This window comes from Balaenoptera ricei, chromosome 1 (genome assembly GCF_028023285.1).
Source record: "Balaenoptera ricei isolate mBalRic1 chromosome 1, mBalRic1.hap2, whole genome shotgun sequence".
NCBI lineage: Eukaryota > Metazoa > Chordata > Mammalia > Artiodactyla > Balaenopteridae > Balaenoptera > Balaenoptera ricei.
The window spans coordinates 27,925,073-27,937,413 of record NC_082639.1 but is presented as its reverse complement, the minus strand read 5'-3'; the positions used below and the strand labels follow the sequence as shown (position 1 = coordinate 27,937,413).

General features: G+C 55.8%; 1 protein-coding gene across 2 annotated transcripts; it reads right to left on the bottom strand.

Annotated features, from left to right (window-relative positions):
- Positions 1-7,058: 7,058 nt before the first annotated feature.
- Positions 7,059-12,021, bottom strand: GJB3 (gap junction protein beta 3). Of its 2 annotated transcripts, none has more exons than XM_059896772.1 (2): positions 11,634-12,021; positions 7,059-8,702 (listed from the first exon to the last, which is right to left on the bottom strand). In XM_059896772.1, exon 2 carries the CDS (start codon positions 8,666-8,668, stop codon positions 7,856-7,858), a length of 813 nt encoding a protein of 270 aa, XP_059752755.1. In that variant the 5' UTR covers positions 8,669-8,702; positions 11,634-12,021; the 3' UTR covers positions 7,059-7,855. The 2 variants fall into 2 exon arrangements, with proteins under 2 accessions (XP_059752755.1, XP_059752763.1); XM_059896780.1 differs by lacking the exon at positions 11,634-12,021 and adding an exon at positions 11,135-11,287.
- Between the last annotated feature and the right edge of the window lie 320 nt (positions 12,022-12,341).

Sequence of the window (12,341 nt, the reverse complement as noted above, 5' to 3'; positions counted from 1 at the left end):
GCCTGCTGGACGGCGCCTGGCGGCGGGGGCGCCTTAAATAGCACGCGGGGCGGGGTGGGGTCAGGAAGCGGCGGGAGGGCGGCGGGCGCTGTTCCGAGCCGAGCGGGGGCGGGACGGGAGGTGCAGGCTCCCTGAAGCCACACTCAAGGAAGGGGCCCGGGAGGTGGCACTGGGGGTCGAGAGGGAAGAGGATGAGAAACCCCTGCTTTCCCTGTCTGCCCTCCGAGGTCTTCAGGCCGGCAGACTCTCCCAGCCTCAGCTTCCTTGGCTGTGGAACAGGTTCTCGCGGAGGGGGTTACGGGGTTGTGAATTTTCCAGGGTGGCTGCATTTGAAAGGATTACAGCCAGGACTTTCTGATCTCAGGCAACTGGCCTGAGAGGCTGTGAGGGATGGGCGGGTGGGGATGAGGGTGAGGGGGCCTCCAGGGAAGGGCATCTCCTTGACCCCGGGGGCCTCTTGCCCTTGGTGAGAAGGGAGAAGACCCCTCATTTGTGGGGTGGCCACGGGGTGCCCCCGCGCAGTTCCAGGACTTGGTAATCAAGACTCGTTAGGGCATGGGGAACCACACTGGGAGAGAGGGGTTATAATCTGCCCTCCCTGGCATCTGTGGTGGAGCTGGGGTCTCTACCCAGCCCCTGTTCTTGCAGAATTCTCAAACATCCCCACTCCTGGGCAGGCTACACAATCAGAGGGCACTAAGCAGTGCCCATGGACCACCTGAGACTGGGGAGGTGGTGGCTGGGGAGGGGACTCTCCCGACCTTTAGTTTGGATCCCATTCTCATGCCTCTAAATATGGGGTGGGGGGAGACATCCAAAGGAATTAGGGGTGGGCAGAGCCCGCCATTGTTCATTCAGGCATCACCCTGTCTGTGAACACTCGTGTGCTGCAGGCATTGTATGTGGAGCTGGGGACTTCACAAACCAGCCAGATGTGGTCTCTGGCCTGGGTCTCTCACTGGCTGGAGCAGGAGGCAGGAACTGAGCATATCAGCCCTTGGGTTACAGTAAATGCGCAAAGTTCTCCTGAGAACTACCAGACTCAGGGGGACTTGGTTAGGAACGTTTCCTGGAGGAGACCGCGTTAGCCACGTCGACGGACATAATCAACAATCTATAGTAGGAATAGAAAAGAGTTTTATCTGAGCCAAACTGAGGATTCTAGTCCAGGAGATAGCCTCTCAGAGAACTCAGGAACTGCTCTGGGGAAGCATGGTTTTCAGCACAGTTTCTATCTTGTCAGAACAAAGAACGTCAAACAAGTCAGGGATACATTCCTTCAAGGTTTCAGGAAAAACAAAAACCAAAAAGCCCCAAACCCCCAAAAACCACAGATCAACAGCACACAGTGAGTCCGTACGGCCTTGGCACCCGGGAAGGGAGTCATCATCGAAGGAGTAGCAGCATTGGCGTCCCAGGAAGGGAGGCGTGATGTGATCTTTATTTGTTTTTTTTTAAATTTTATTTATTTATTTATTTATTTATTTTTGGCTGTGTTGGATCTTCGTTTCTGTGCGAGGGCTTTCTCTAGTTGTGGCAAGCGGGGGCCGCTCTTCATCGTGGTGCGCGGGCCTCTTATTATCGTGGCCTCTCTTGTTGCGGAGCACAGACTCCAGACGCGCAGGCTCAGTAATTGTGGCTCACGGGCCTAGTCGCTCCGTGGCATGTGGGATCCTCCCAGACCAGGGCTCGAACCCGTGTCCCCTGCATTGGCAGGCAGATTCTCAACCACTGCGCCACCAGGGAAGCCCGTGATCTTTATTTTTAACATGAACATTCTTTACTTCTGGTCAATGCACCCTTTTCTTTAATAATTAAAGCAGATGAACAACGTAGGTTTGATAGGTCACAAACAGGCTGTTTCAGTTAGCATAAAATTTGAATTAACTCATGTACAAGCCAGAATGACTTTCCCATACTGCAATATGTGAAACTTGCTTTCGTCAGCCAGATGGGGGTTGGGGGGAGAGCATTCTAGGCAGAAGAACAGCATGAGTAAAGACCCAAGGACTGGGGGCTGCGAGGTCCTGAGGCTTCACCGGCCTTGGGAGAGGCAGTAGGGCCTAGAAGTTGAGACTTTTCTGTTTATCTCTGTGCCCTTAGGCACGTTGCTTAAACCCCTGTGCCTCAGTTTCTTCCTCTATAGATTGGGGAGGTAATAGTTCCTACTGTATAGGGCTGATGGGAGATCCAATCAAAGCACATAGCATAATATTAGTACACAGAAAGTTTTCCAATGGATGGTGGCTAAAAACGTTGTAACAAAACATTTTTGTGACAAAAAGGGTCAGTGGGTTGGTCTTGGTGGGAGCAGAAAGGGCTGAGAGGGAGGGAGCTGGGGTCAGAATGTTGGTGAAGGATAGGGCAGCTAAGGAAAGGGAATGTGGCAGGTGGGGTCCAAGGCCTGGGGCCGGTGTCAGAAAGGTCCTGTGTTTCTCCACAACAGGATTCAATCTTTGGATTCCTGGTGCCCCAGGGTGGGCGCCCCAGGGTCCTGCCTTCAGCCCTCGCAGGAGGACCTCTGGGGCAGCAAGTGTGGTGGGCTCAGCTCAGACCTCAACTTCAGGATCAGGCTAGGCTGGCTTCCCCTTCCAGGACTGTCCCTCAGGGCCATGACGAGCTGAGTCTCCTGGATTTCCAAAGCTGACAAGGAGCCCACGAAATTCTGACCCCTGAGGGCATGAGAACCGAGGTCCCTGGAGGCGGGTTCTCACCACGCCCCCACTGCAGCCTCTGCTCCCAGAGTTCCTCTCATGTGGCTGGGCCCAGGCCCTCCCAAAGCCTTTCTGATCCCAGCTACTGGGAAGGAGGGAGGAACTGCCCTCACCCTCACCCCTTCCTTAGGGGCTCTGGAGGTCAGAGTTTGAATGATCCCTCCCCTTCCTGGAAAGGATGAGCCGGGGTCAGCCAAGACAATCCCACAACCTGGCCATTCCACCTGGGAAACATCCTTAGATCCCCACACCTCCCTCTGTTCCCACTGCCCTGACCCTGTTTAGGCCACCATCTCAGTGGCCTCCCAACTGGTCTCCTGGCTTCCAGCTCAGCCCCACCCTTCCCCAGAAATCAGACCACACACTGCCCTGCTTAAAACCCTTCTGCTCTCCTTTGCCTCCTGGCCTCAGCTACCTCTCCAGCCTCCTCCCTCTTCCCCTTTCACTCAGTGATCCAGCCATACTTGACTCTTGCCTTTGTCCGTGCTGTCCCCTCTGCCTGGGGCACCCTCACATGCTCAGCCCCACAGTCGTTCAGGACTTTGCTCCATGTCTCTTCTCCCAGAAGTCCCCTTGCCGGCCTCCTCTGGATTAGATGAGCCTTTACGTTCTCAGCGGCTCACCTACTGCCCCTGGGTGCGCTGTTTAGTCGTGTTACATACATTCACATTGTTGTGCAACAGATCTACAGAGCATTTTCATCTTGCAAAACTGAAACTCTATACACATGAAACCATCCCCATTTCCCTTCCCCCCACCCGAGGTGCATTGTTTACTTGTCTTTGTCTTTACCCCCTCCCCTATTAGTCTGTGAGCCCCTTGAGGGCAGGCAGCTGAGTCCTGTTTACACGCCCAGCACCTAGCAGGGCCCCAGGCTCATGTACGAATTTATGAATTCAACAAATTATTTACTGAGCACTGCCTGGTGCTGCGGCTCTGTCCTAGACACTGGAGATCAACCAGGAACCAGCAATAACAAAAATCGCTGTCTTGTGGGCTTTACATTCTAGCCGGAGGGAGACAGACAAAATATAGAATGTGTTAGCTGGTGATACCTGTTAGGTGGAGAGTAAAGCAGGAAAGGAGGATCAGGGCGCAGGGGGTGGTGGTTTCAATTTTGAATAGAAGAAGGGAGAAATTCTCATGAAGCAGCTGACCTTTGATGCGGGCCCTGAAGGAAGGGAGGGACCCCTGGGGCTCTCCGGAGGAAAGCACATTCCAGGCAGAGGGAAAGAGAGTGCAAAGGCCCTGAGGCAGGAATGTGCCTGGTGTTTCCTGCTTGAGGGAGAGCAAGGAGGTCAGCATGATTCAGTGAGGTCAGCAAGGAGAAGAGATGAGAGTTCAGAAAGGGAACAGGTGGGGCAGGTCTTGTAGGTCCCTAAAGGCCAGTGTGAGATGCCTTTGGAGGTTTGGGGCAGAGGAGTGACAGGGCTTGATTTAGGTTTTATGGCGTCACCCTGGCTGCTGTGCTGGGAATAGACTGTAGGAGTGGGTGGTGGATGCAGATCTCCCCCTTCAACGGAGGACTCGCTGCCCAGCTGTGCGGAGTCTGGCCAGCTGACAGCCTCTAGGTCTGCTTCAGCTGTGCAGGTGGCCAGGCTCTGCTTGGGGTGGCCCCAGGCAATGGCTGAGCCAAGCATGGTCAAGGGTCCAGCCATTTCCATCCCGTGTGGGATTCCTCTCACCGACCATCTTTGTCTAACGGACACAGAGCTCCCACGATCGGGTCTTGTCGCTCGGTCCTGCTTCCTCCCCTTGCCACTCACAGGTTTTCCTCCCCAGCATGCCCTCTGCACCCCTCTCTTTTGCAGCATCTGCTTCCCAGAGTAGGAGCAGGAAGCAGGGAGATTATTGCAGTGATCCAGGGAGAGATGATGCGGGTGTCTCAGCTCGGACTGCTGTAAAAATACCACACGCTGGGTGGCTTGAACAACAGAACTTTATTTCTCATAGTCCCGGGGGCTGGAAGTCCAAGATCAGGGTGCCAGCCTGGTTGGGCTCTTGGTGAAGGCCCTTTTCCTGGTTTATACCGGGCTGTCTTCTGAGTATGTTTTCACATGGCAGAGAGAGAAAGACCATCCCCCTCGCGTCTCTTCTCATAAGAGCACAAATCCATCCTCCTGACCCCACTTCCCAAAGGCCCCACCTTTTAATAACATCACACTGGAAGTTAGCATTTCAACATATGAATTTTGGGGGAGACACAAACCTTTAGTCCCTACCAAGGGGCTTGGATCAGGGTGATGAATACAAAATAATCTATTTGCCTTGGGCTGCAGGGTGGCTGTCACATCATGCAGTAGATGTGGACTCGGAAGTGTGTATATGAAATCTAAGTCATAATCGTAAGCACTGTTGAAGGAGGCTTGCAGTGAATCCTGACGTGATGGGGGGAAGAGGAGGTAGAGGTGTGTACCCTCATAAGAGAAGGCCAGGGGACATGAGACGTGCGCTGGGGACTCTGCATGGTGAACAGTAGCTCAGTACATGCTGGATGGAAAGCGTGAGCGGCACTGCTGGGGACAACTCTCAGGCCAAATGTGGGACGCTTAGGGCTGGAATATTCCCTCGTCTGTGGTCCTGGCCCGCAGCCTGGAGAAGTGGGACCAGGACTGGAGGCTCAGTCCATGCTGGGATAGCTGATGTTGTTCTCTGGTTGCTCTGACCTCAAAGCCATCCTTATCCAGGCAGTGGGAACCGTCCTGGAAGATGCTGGAATGCAAGACAGCAAATAGGTAGAGATTACCCCTCCCTGGGAGAGATTACCCCTCCCTGGGACCTTGGCAACCATCCACTCCAAGCTGGGACTGACACACGAGATGGCCTGGGCAGCAGGCAGAGACTTTCCTAAGCATGGTTGTGCCTGGATATTTACTGGATACGTTAGCGCTAAACTAACATGTTATGACACTGTATCCTTTTATCTCTACAACAATCCTAGGAGTGGATACTGTCCTGAGTGCTGGGCTGAATATGTTCCTTTTGCCCCTCAGATCTGCTCTGTGCCCTGGGAGGCTGACCCGTACTGACTGCCTCAATAGGCTTCTGTGCCCTCTGGTTTCTGGTTGTGTTGGGTCAGTGGGAGCCTCTGGCAGGTGAGTAGGAGATGGTAGAGTGAAGTCATGGTATTTATTTGATTGCTGTGGTTAGATGCATCCTGGCAGCCTTTGTGTGGCAACCCGTCCATTGCTACCCTGGTACTAGCCCCAGGGTACCTTTTATGGGTTTCCTTAATCATGCCTATACCTTCAAAAACAGTCCCTCAAGGAAACTCTTTGAAGTTCCTTGGTTTGAATGTGCCATCTGTTTCCTGTTGAGACGCTGACTGATAAAATTCCCATTGTATTGATGACAAGACTGAGGTTCTGAAAGCCTGCCCAAGGTGCAGCATGGTGAAGCTGTGGTCATGAAGTGGTTAAGCTGTGATTTAACCTGGGAGGTGAGTGTCAGCCCAGCCCGGGCCCTTTAAACTTGGCTGGCTTATGCACGCCAGTAACGACCACACGTGAGAGCAAAGGTGAACCCCAGCCTGTCCTGTCGACACAATGACCCGTCCTTTCCCTGCCTGCATTGGCTCTTGGCTCACTGCCTCCTGGATTTCTGGCTCCTGGCCTTGGCTTTGATAGATACTAAATGTTCCTCTGGGTGAGTATAGCCTTGCACCCCCTTTTGCTTTCCATCCTGTCCTGGCTTGGATGTTGGTGTTCCCGAAATTTCAGGTCATCCCACAGTGCTGGGAGCGGGGCTGGGATCCACCTGGGGTTGGTTAGTGCAGGAGCTGAGTGTGTCTGTCTCCCCCAGGCTCTGACCTCCTTGGGCTCAGGTCCTATTCCCCTGTGCAGTCCTCGTGTCTGCCAGGGGCCTGGGGTGGAGAAAATGCTCAGGGACAATGGAAGGAGCTGGATAGTGCTTGGGTGAGGCTGGGGCTTCATGCCTTTAGAAGAGCCTGTATTGAGCATACAGGAGTGAGAGTATGAATAACAGGGATTTTGTGTACACAGGGTGGGGATGCACGTTGTGGATGGCGGTGACTGGGTTACAAAGGAGGAAGGAGTGTGGTTTGTCTGCAACCAGAGGGCTGTGACTGTGTGTGCTCAGGGCAGGGCCTCACTATGAAGGGCCAGCGGTGCTGTTGTAGAGGGAGCACAGCGCCCTCTTGTGACCACATCTACAATCACAGCATGTATATCTGTAGGTTCCGCCCCAGATCCCTCCTGGGTCAACCCCAGCCCCAGCCTAAATTCAGCTCCAGCCATGGAGCATTCTCCCCTTCTGAGGGGCTACCTTCTCTGCCCTCAGGGTCTTGTGGGTGGGAGTGTGCGAGAAAAGAAGAGAGTCAACCTGTATAAAAGACAGCCTTTATTGATTTCAAATAAATTGCCTTGGGGATGTTCCTATCAGCACATCCACCTCAAGTCCCTGAGAGTAGGGTCTGAAAGGCTGGCAACAGACTGAGTACACTTGTGGGAGGAAGATGGGAGCAAAGCTGCCTGAGGGTGGAGGAATAAGATGGGAGGGGGGGTTCTCAAAGGGCAGTGGTGACCCAGAGGATCTCTGGGTGTCTCGAGCCGGGGTTGGTGTCACCAGAGCCTCCGCCTTCTCTTCCCAGGCTCACTCTCAGCCTCCAGACCTCCACTGCTGGGAGGATACTTCCTTTCCATCCCAGGAATCTGGGTGCTTCTCCCGAAGGAGTGAAGATTCCCTTTGGTCTGGTACATCTCACCAGACCCAGGGCAAGCATCTTTCTTTTTGTGGCCTCCAGGCCCCTGCACCTGCTTTTGTCTGCTAGGAAGCACTTCTCACCTCTCTTAAACACTCCTCCCTCAGGGAAGCCTCTCCTGATCATCCCCTCCTGGCTTAGGTGAAGCCCAGCAGAGTCCTCTAAGTGTCCCCTTGCAGGCAGTAGTTAATTCGCTTGTCTTTCTCCCAGGAGGGCTGCCAGTGGGCCTGTGGTGTGACCTATGACCTATACCAGATAGACAGCACAGTACCCAGCGCTCAAAAAAATCTGCTCAAGGTGAAATTGAATAGCGTAGTGAATTCAGAGTGGGGCCCCGCAGCACCGGGAGGACAGCTCCACCGGCACAATACCTCCCTGCCTGTCCCCAGGGGCAGCCCCACGATCGCTCCCCAGCCCGTGGTCAGATGGGGGTCATGTTGGGTGCCGAAGCACATAGCTTGTCGTCGCCAGAATCCGGGCCCAACTCCCCGGCCTCCACCAGCTTGTGGTGGCAGCGGCAGGTGGAGGCCCGGCTGGCGGAGGACGGGGGGCCGCGGCCCCGGGGGCCGCTCTTTCTGGGAAGGCTTCGCACGACCCTGTGGAAGACGAGGTAGCAGATCTCACAGAAGGTGAGCACGATGCAGACGGCGGAGGCGCCCACCATGAAGTAGGTGAAGAGCTTCTTCTCGGTGGGCCGGGCGATGTAGCAGTCCACGATGTTGGGGCAGGGGGCCACGTTGGCGCACTGGACCAGGCGGGGCATGCTGAAGCCGTACCAGAGAGTGTGCAGCAGGTAGAGGAAGAGGAATTCGATGAGGAGCTTGAAGATGAGGCTGAACAGGTAGGTCCACCAGAGGCCGCCGTGCTTCTTGCCCGCGTTGTCGTACAGCTTGGCGCACTGGTCACCGTGTTTCTGGCGGTGCCGCCGCTCCCGCTCCTCGCGGTAGGCCACGTGCAGGATGACCAGCAGGGACGGGCACGTGACGAAGATGAGCTGCAGGGCCCAGAGGCGGATGTTGGAGATGGGGAAGAACTCGTCGTAGCAGACGTTGGTGCAGCCCGGCTGCTTGGTGTTGCAGTCGAAGTCCTTCTGCTCGTCCCCCCACACGCGCTCCGCAGCCACCACGTACACCAGCACGCGGAAGACGAACACCACCGACAGCCAGATGCGGCCGAAGGCTGTGGAGTACTTGTTCACCCCGCTCAGCAGGGCCTGGAGCGTCTTCCAGTCCATGGTGCCTGGTGGGGGCGCTGGGGGCCGTGCCCGCCTGACAGGATGGGAAAACCGGTCTGAGAACGAGTAGATGCCATTTATAGAGCATTTACTACGTGCCAGGCGCTGTTCTGAGTTCTCTATGTGGATGGATTCGTTTGATCATCCCAACGACCCTATGAGATCAGGACTGTTATTCTTCCTAAGCTACAGAGAGGAAACAGGCACAGAGAGGCTAAGTAACCTGCCCAAAGTCACAGAGCTATATGCCGGAAGGAAGGGAATGTGCATTTGCTGATAATAACAGTTATTATTTATTGAGCGTTTACAATGAGCCAGGCAAGGAGCTAAATACTTTATGTGCTGGATCTCATTTAATCCTTATAAGGACCTTGTGAGGTAGACACTATTATGCTTCTCATTGACAGATGAAGAAACTGATAATCAAATGAGAAAATGATTGCAAAGCACTCAGTACACAGTAAGTGCTCAATAAATGCTGGCTATCCATTGTGAAATCTAGAGTGGTCAAGTCACTCATTTAAAACTAGAATTGAATTCAAGGCTGGGCTGTCCACCGCCTCCTCTCCATTTCTCTGCTGGATGCCTGCGCCAGACCAGGTTCTCAAAACTTACCTCGTTGATGCCTCGCTATCATGCTGTGAAGTTGGGGTGATGAACCCCAGATAGGAAACTGGGGCTTGGAGAGGGGAAATAATCTCCCCAAGGTCCCACAGGCAGTGGGTGGTGAAGTTGGGAGACCAATTCAGGTTGGGGGGCGTGCATGGAGAGGGTAATGGTCTGGTTCCTGGGGACACCAGATCCAGGAAAAATCTAGGGACACCCCCCTTCCCTGTGCCAGAACCTGGGGGAGCCCCAGACACACCAGCAATCCGGGATGCCGGAGCTTTGTGGGGGGGAGTCATGCTTTGTTCAGGTCCCCAGATCACACATCTTCCTCCCAGTCCTGGAATGACTCAGAGGGTGTGGACAGGTGGGTCTGCCTGAGTGCATCTAGTGTCTACATGCTGCAAAGGGTGTTGGGAGCATGTGCCTCTCCGTGTGTACGTGTGGGCTTGTGTGCACACGTGAGTGCTCCTGGAGCTGCTCTGTGACTCTGAGCATGCATGCTGACTGAGGGTCCACCCCTGCATCACCACTTCTCACCCCTCCACCGCCACCCCCTGCTCCAAACCGCAATCACCCTTGCTGGTATTATGACCAAAGCCTCCTGGCTGGCCTTCAAGTGTCTGCTACTGTGCCCGCAGAGTCCATTAAATTGAATCATGTCACTCCCTTGTTTAAAACTTTCTACTAGCTTCTCATTACACTTAGAATAAAACCCCAGGTTCTACATTCTCACCCTACTCTCCTACACTCTCCACCTGCCTCTCTGCTCGGGCCGCAATGGGGGCCTCTGGGGCTTTATAATTATTTCTGCTGCCTAGAATGCTCTTCCTCCAGAAACTTGCATGGCTGCATCCTTCTCATTACTCAGGCCTCTGCTAAAATATCCTCTTCTTAGAGGCCACCCTAGATTACCCTGGATCTGGAAGCCCCTGCCCTCCCCGTCACTCTGCTCCTGTCCCCTTTATTTTCTTCCCAGAATTTAATTACCAGTGGGAATTAAAGTATTTGTTTAGGGCTTCCCTGGTGGCACAGTGGTTGAGAATCTGCCTGCCAATGCAGGGGACACGGGTTCGAGCCCTGGTCTGGGAAGATCCCACATGCCGCGGAGCAACTGGGCCCGTGAGCCACAATTACTGAGCCTGTGCGTCTGGAGCCTGTGCTCCGCAACAAGAGAGGCCGCGACAGTGAGAGGCCTGCGCACCGTGATGAAGAGTGGCCCCCGCTCGCCGCAACTAGAGAAATCCCTCGCACAGAGACGAAGACCCAACACAGCCATAAATAAATAAATAAAATTAAAAAAAAAGTATTTGTTTAATCCTCTACCTCTGCATTTTCATGAACTTCTGTTTCACAAGGGCGATTATTTTATATGCGCTGGCAGCAGCATACAGTAACATACTTAGAATAAAAAAAAAGTGTCTCCCTCAACTCTGCTCCTTCTAAGACCTGTCCTTTGGGGAGGGGCGGTGGGATGTGTACTGAGCGTGGAGTCACATCTGGATTCAAGCCTCAGCTCTACCCCTTCTACCTGGGTGACTTCCAAGTTTTCCTAATCTCTTTGACCTTCTTTCCTTATCTCTAAAGGGAAATAATTCCTACTTTCTTGAGCTGTGGTAAGAGTCGTAAAAGACCATTCCCTCCCCAGCCTGCCACTCCCCTGGCGAGAGTTCAAGAAGACTGAAGTGGAGGTTGGAACCCTGTCTGCCAGCCCAGGAGGAGAGGGGCCCTGACAGGTGCTTCCACCTGAGCCTTCTCAGGGCGGCCCACCTGGGGGCTGCCCCCTCCTGGGCCCCCACCTTCCACCTTCTAGTCCTGTCTGCCCAGTCCTGCCTAACACACCCTAGGGACGCGACTCACCGGCAAAGAATTTCCCTCCAAGCCCGGGCCCGGGACTGGTGGAGCCGGTTCTGGTCCCCTTTGCGGTCCCCCAGCAGCAGCTCCCAGCTATCCGCTTTTCCCCTGCCCGGGGACCAAGGCGCGCCCAGCTTTCGCCGCCACTCCACAGTGCCGGCCGGCCCCCTCCTCGGGGCAGAACTCCCCTCCCCTCTCCACCCCCCACCCCAGCCGTCCCCAGCACCAAGTTTCCATCCATTCCAGGCAGCTTGGGAGCCTGCCGACGGGGGAGGGGGTTGTCCGGGAACCTTCAGCAGCTGGAGCCCCCTCCCCGCCCAGAACCGAGGGGTGAGAAGGCAGGTGGGGAGTGGGGTGGGGCTAGTTCCCTCGACCTCCTCTCCCATCCCCTCACCTGCCAGTCTCAGCCTGGCCCGAAGGCAGGATCAAGCCCCCTCCCCGCCCGGGGTCGCTGGGAAGCGCTCAGCGGCCGTGGGCGCGGGGTGGGGAGGCGCCCCGCACTCACCAGCAGCGGCGCGGCCAGCGGGGGGCCGGGACCCCGCGTCCTCGAGGCCCGCAGCGGAGGCGAGCGGGGCCGGAGCCGCGTCTCTGCAGTGGCGGCGAGGCGCGGGGCGGCAGGCACAGCCGGGGGCGGCGTGGAGGAGGGAGGGTCAGGGGAGGAGCTCGGGAGCCGCCCACCGCAGAGGGTCGGGTTTTAGTCCCGATGCTGTCACTCGTTCCCCCGGCAACCTTCTCCCGGGCTTGACGCCCGTCGGAGCCTCGGCTTCTTCATGTGTGAAACGGGGGCATCTGTGGCCCTGGGCAGGGCTGTGGCAAAGGGTCCGATGAGATTTGGAGCGTGAAGCGCTCTAAACTGTTAAGTGTCAAGTGGTCCCCGGACGGACTGCAATCGGGACTCGCCCACGTGCGTTACCACGGGTACTGTGTCCGCGCCCTGCGGGTCACGGTCCCCGCCTGGCGCTGGGTCTCGACCACTCCCGGAGGCTGCCCTCCCCGCGTAGGTGCGTGGCTCAGGCTCCGCGTCCTGGAATGGGCATGGGCACTTTGGAGAACCAGGGTGGGGGGCAGACCCTGTGCCCGCAGCAGGAAGGGGCACTGCGCCTGGAAAGGAGATGGGGGGATCCTTTGTCCCGGGGTGAGGGCCGGATGGGGGGAGGCAGTTGCCTGGAGTTACTGCAGGGGGCAAATCCCGTGTGCGGTGTGGGGCGGGGGT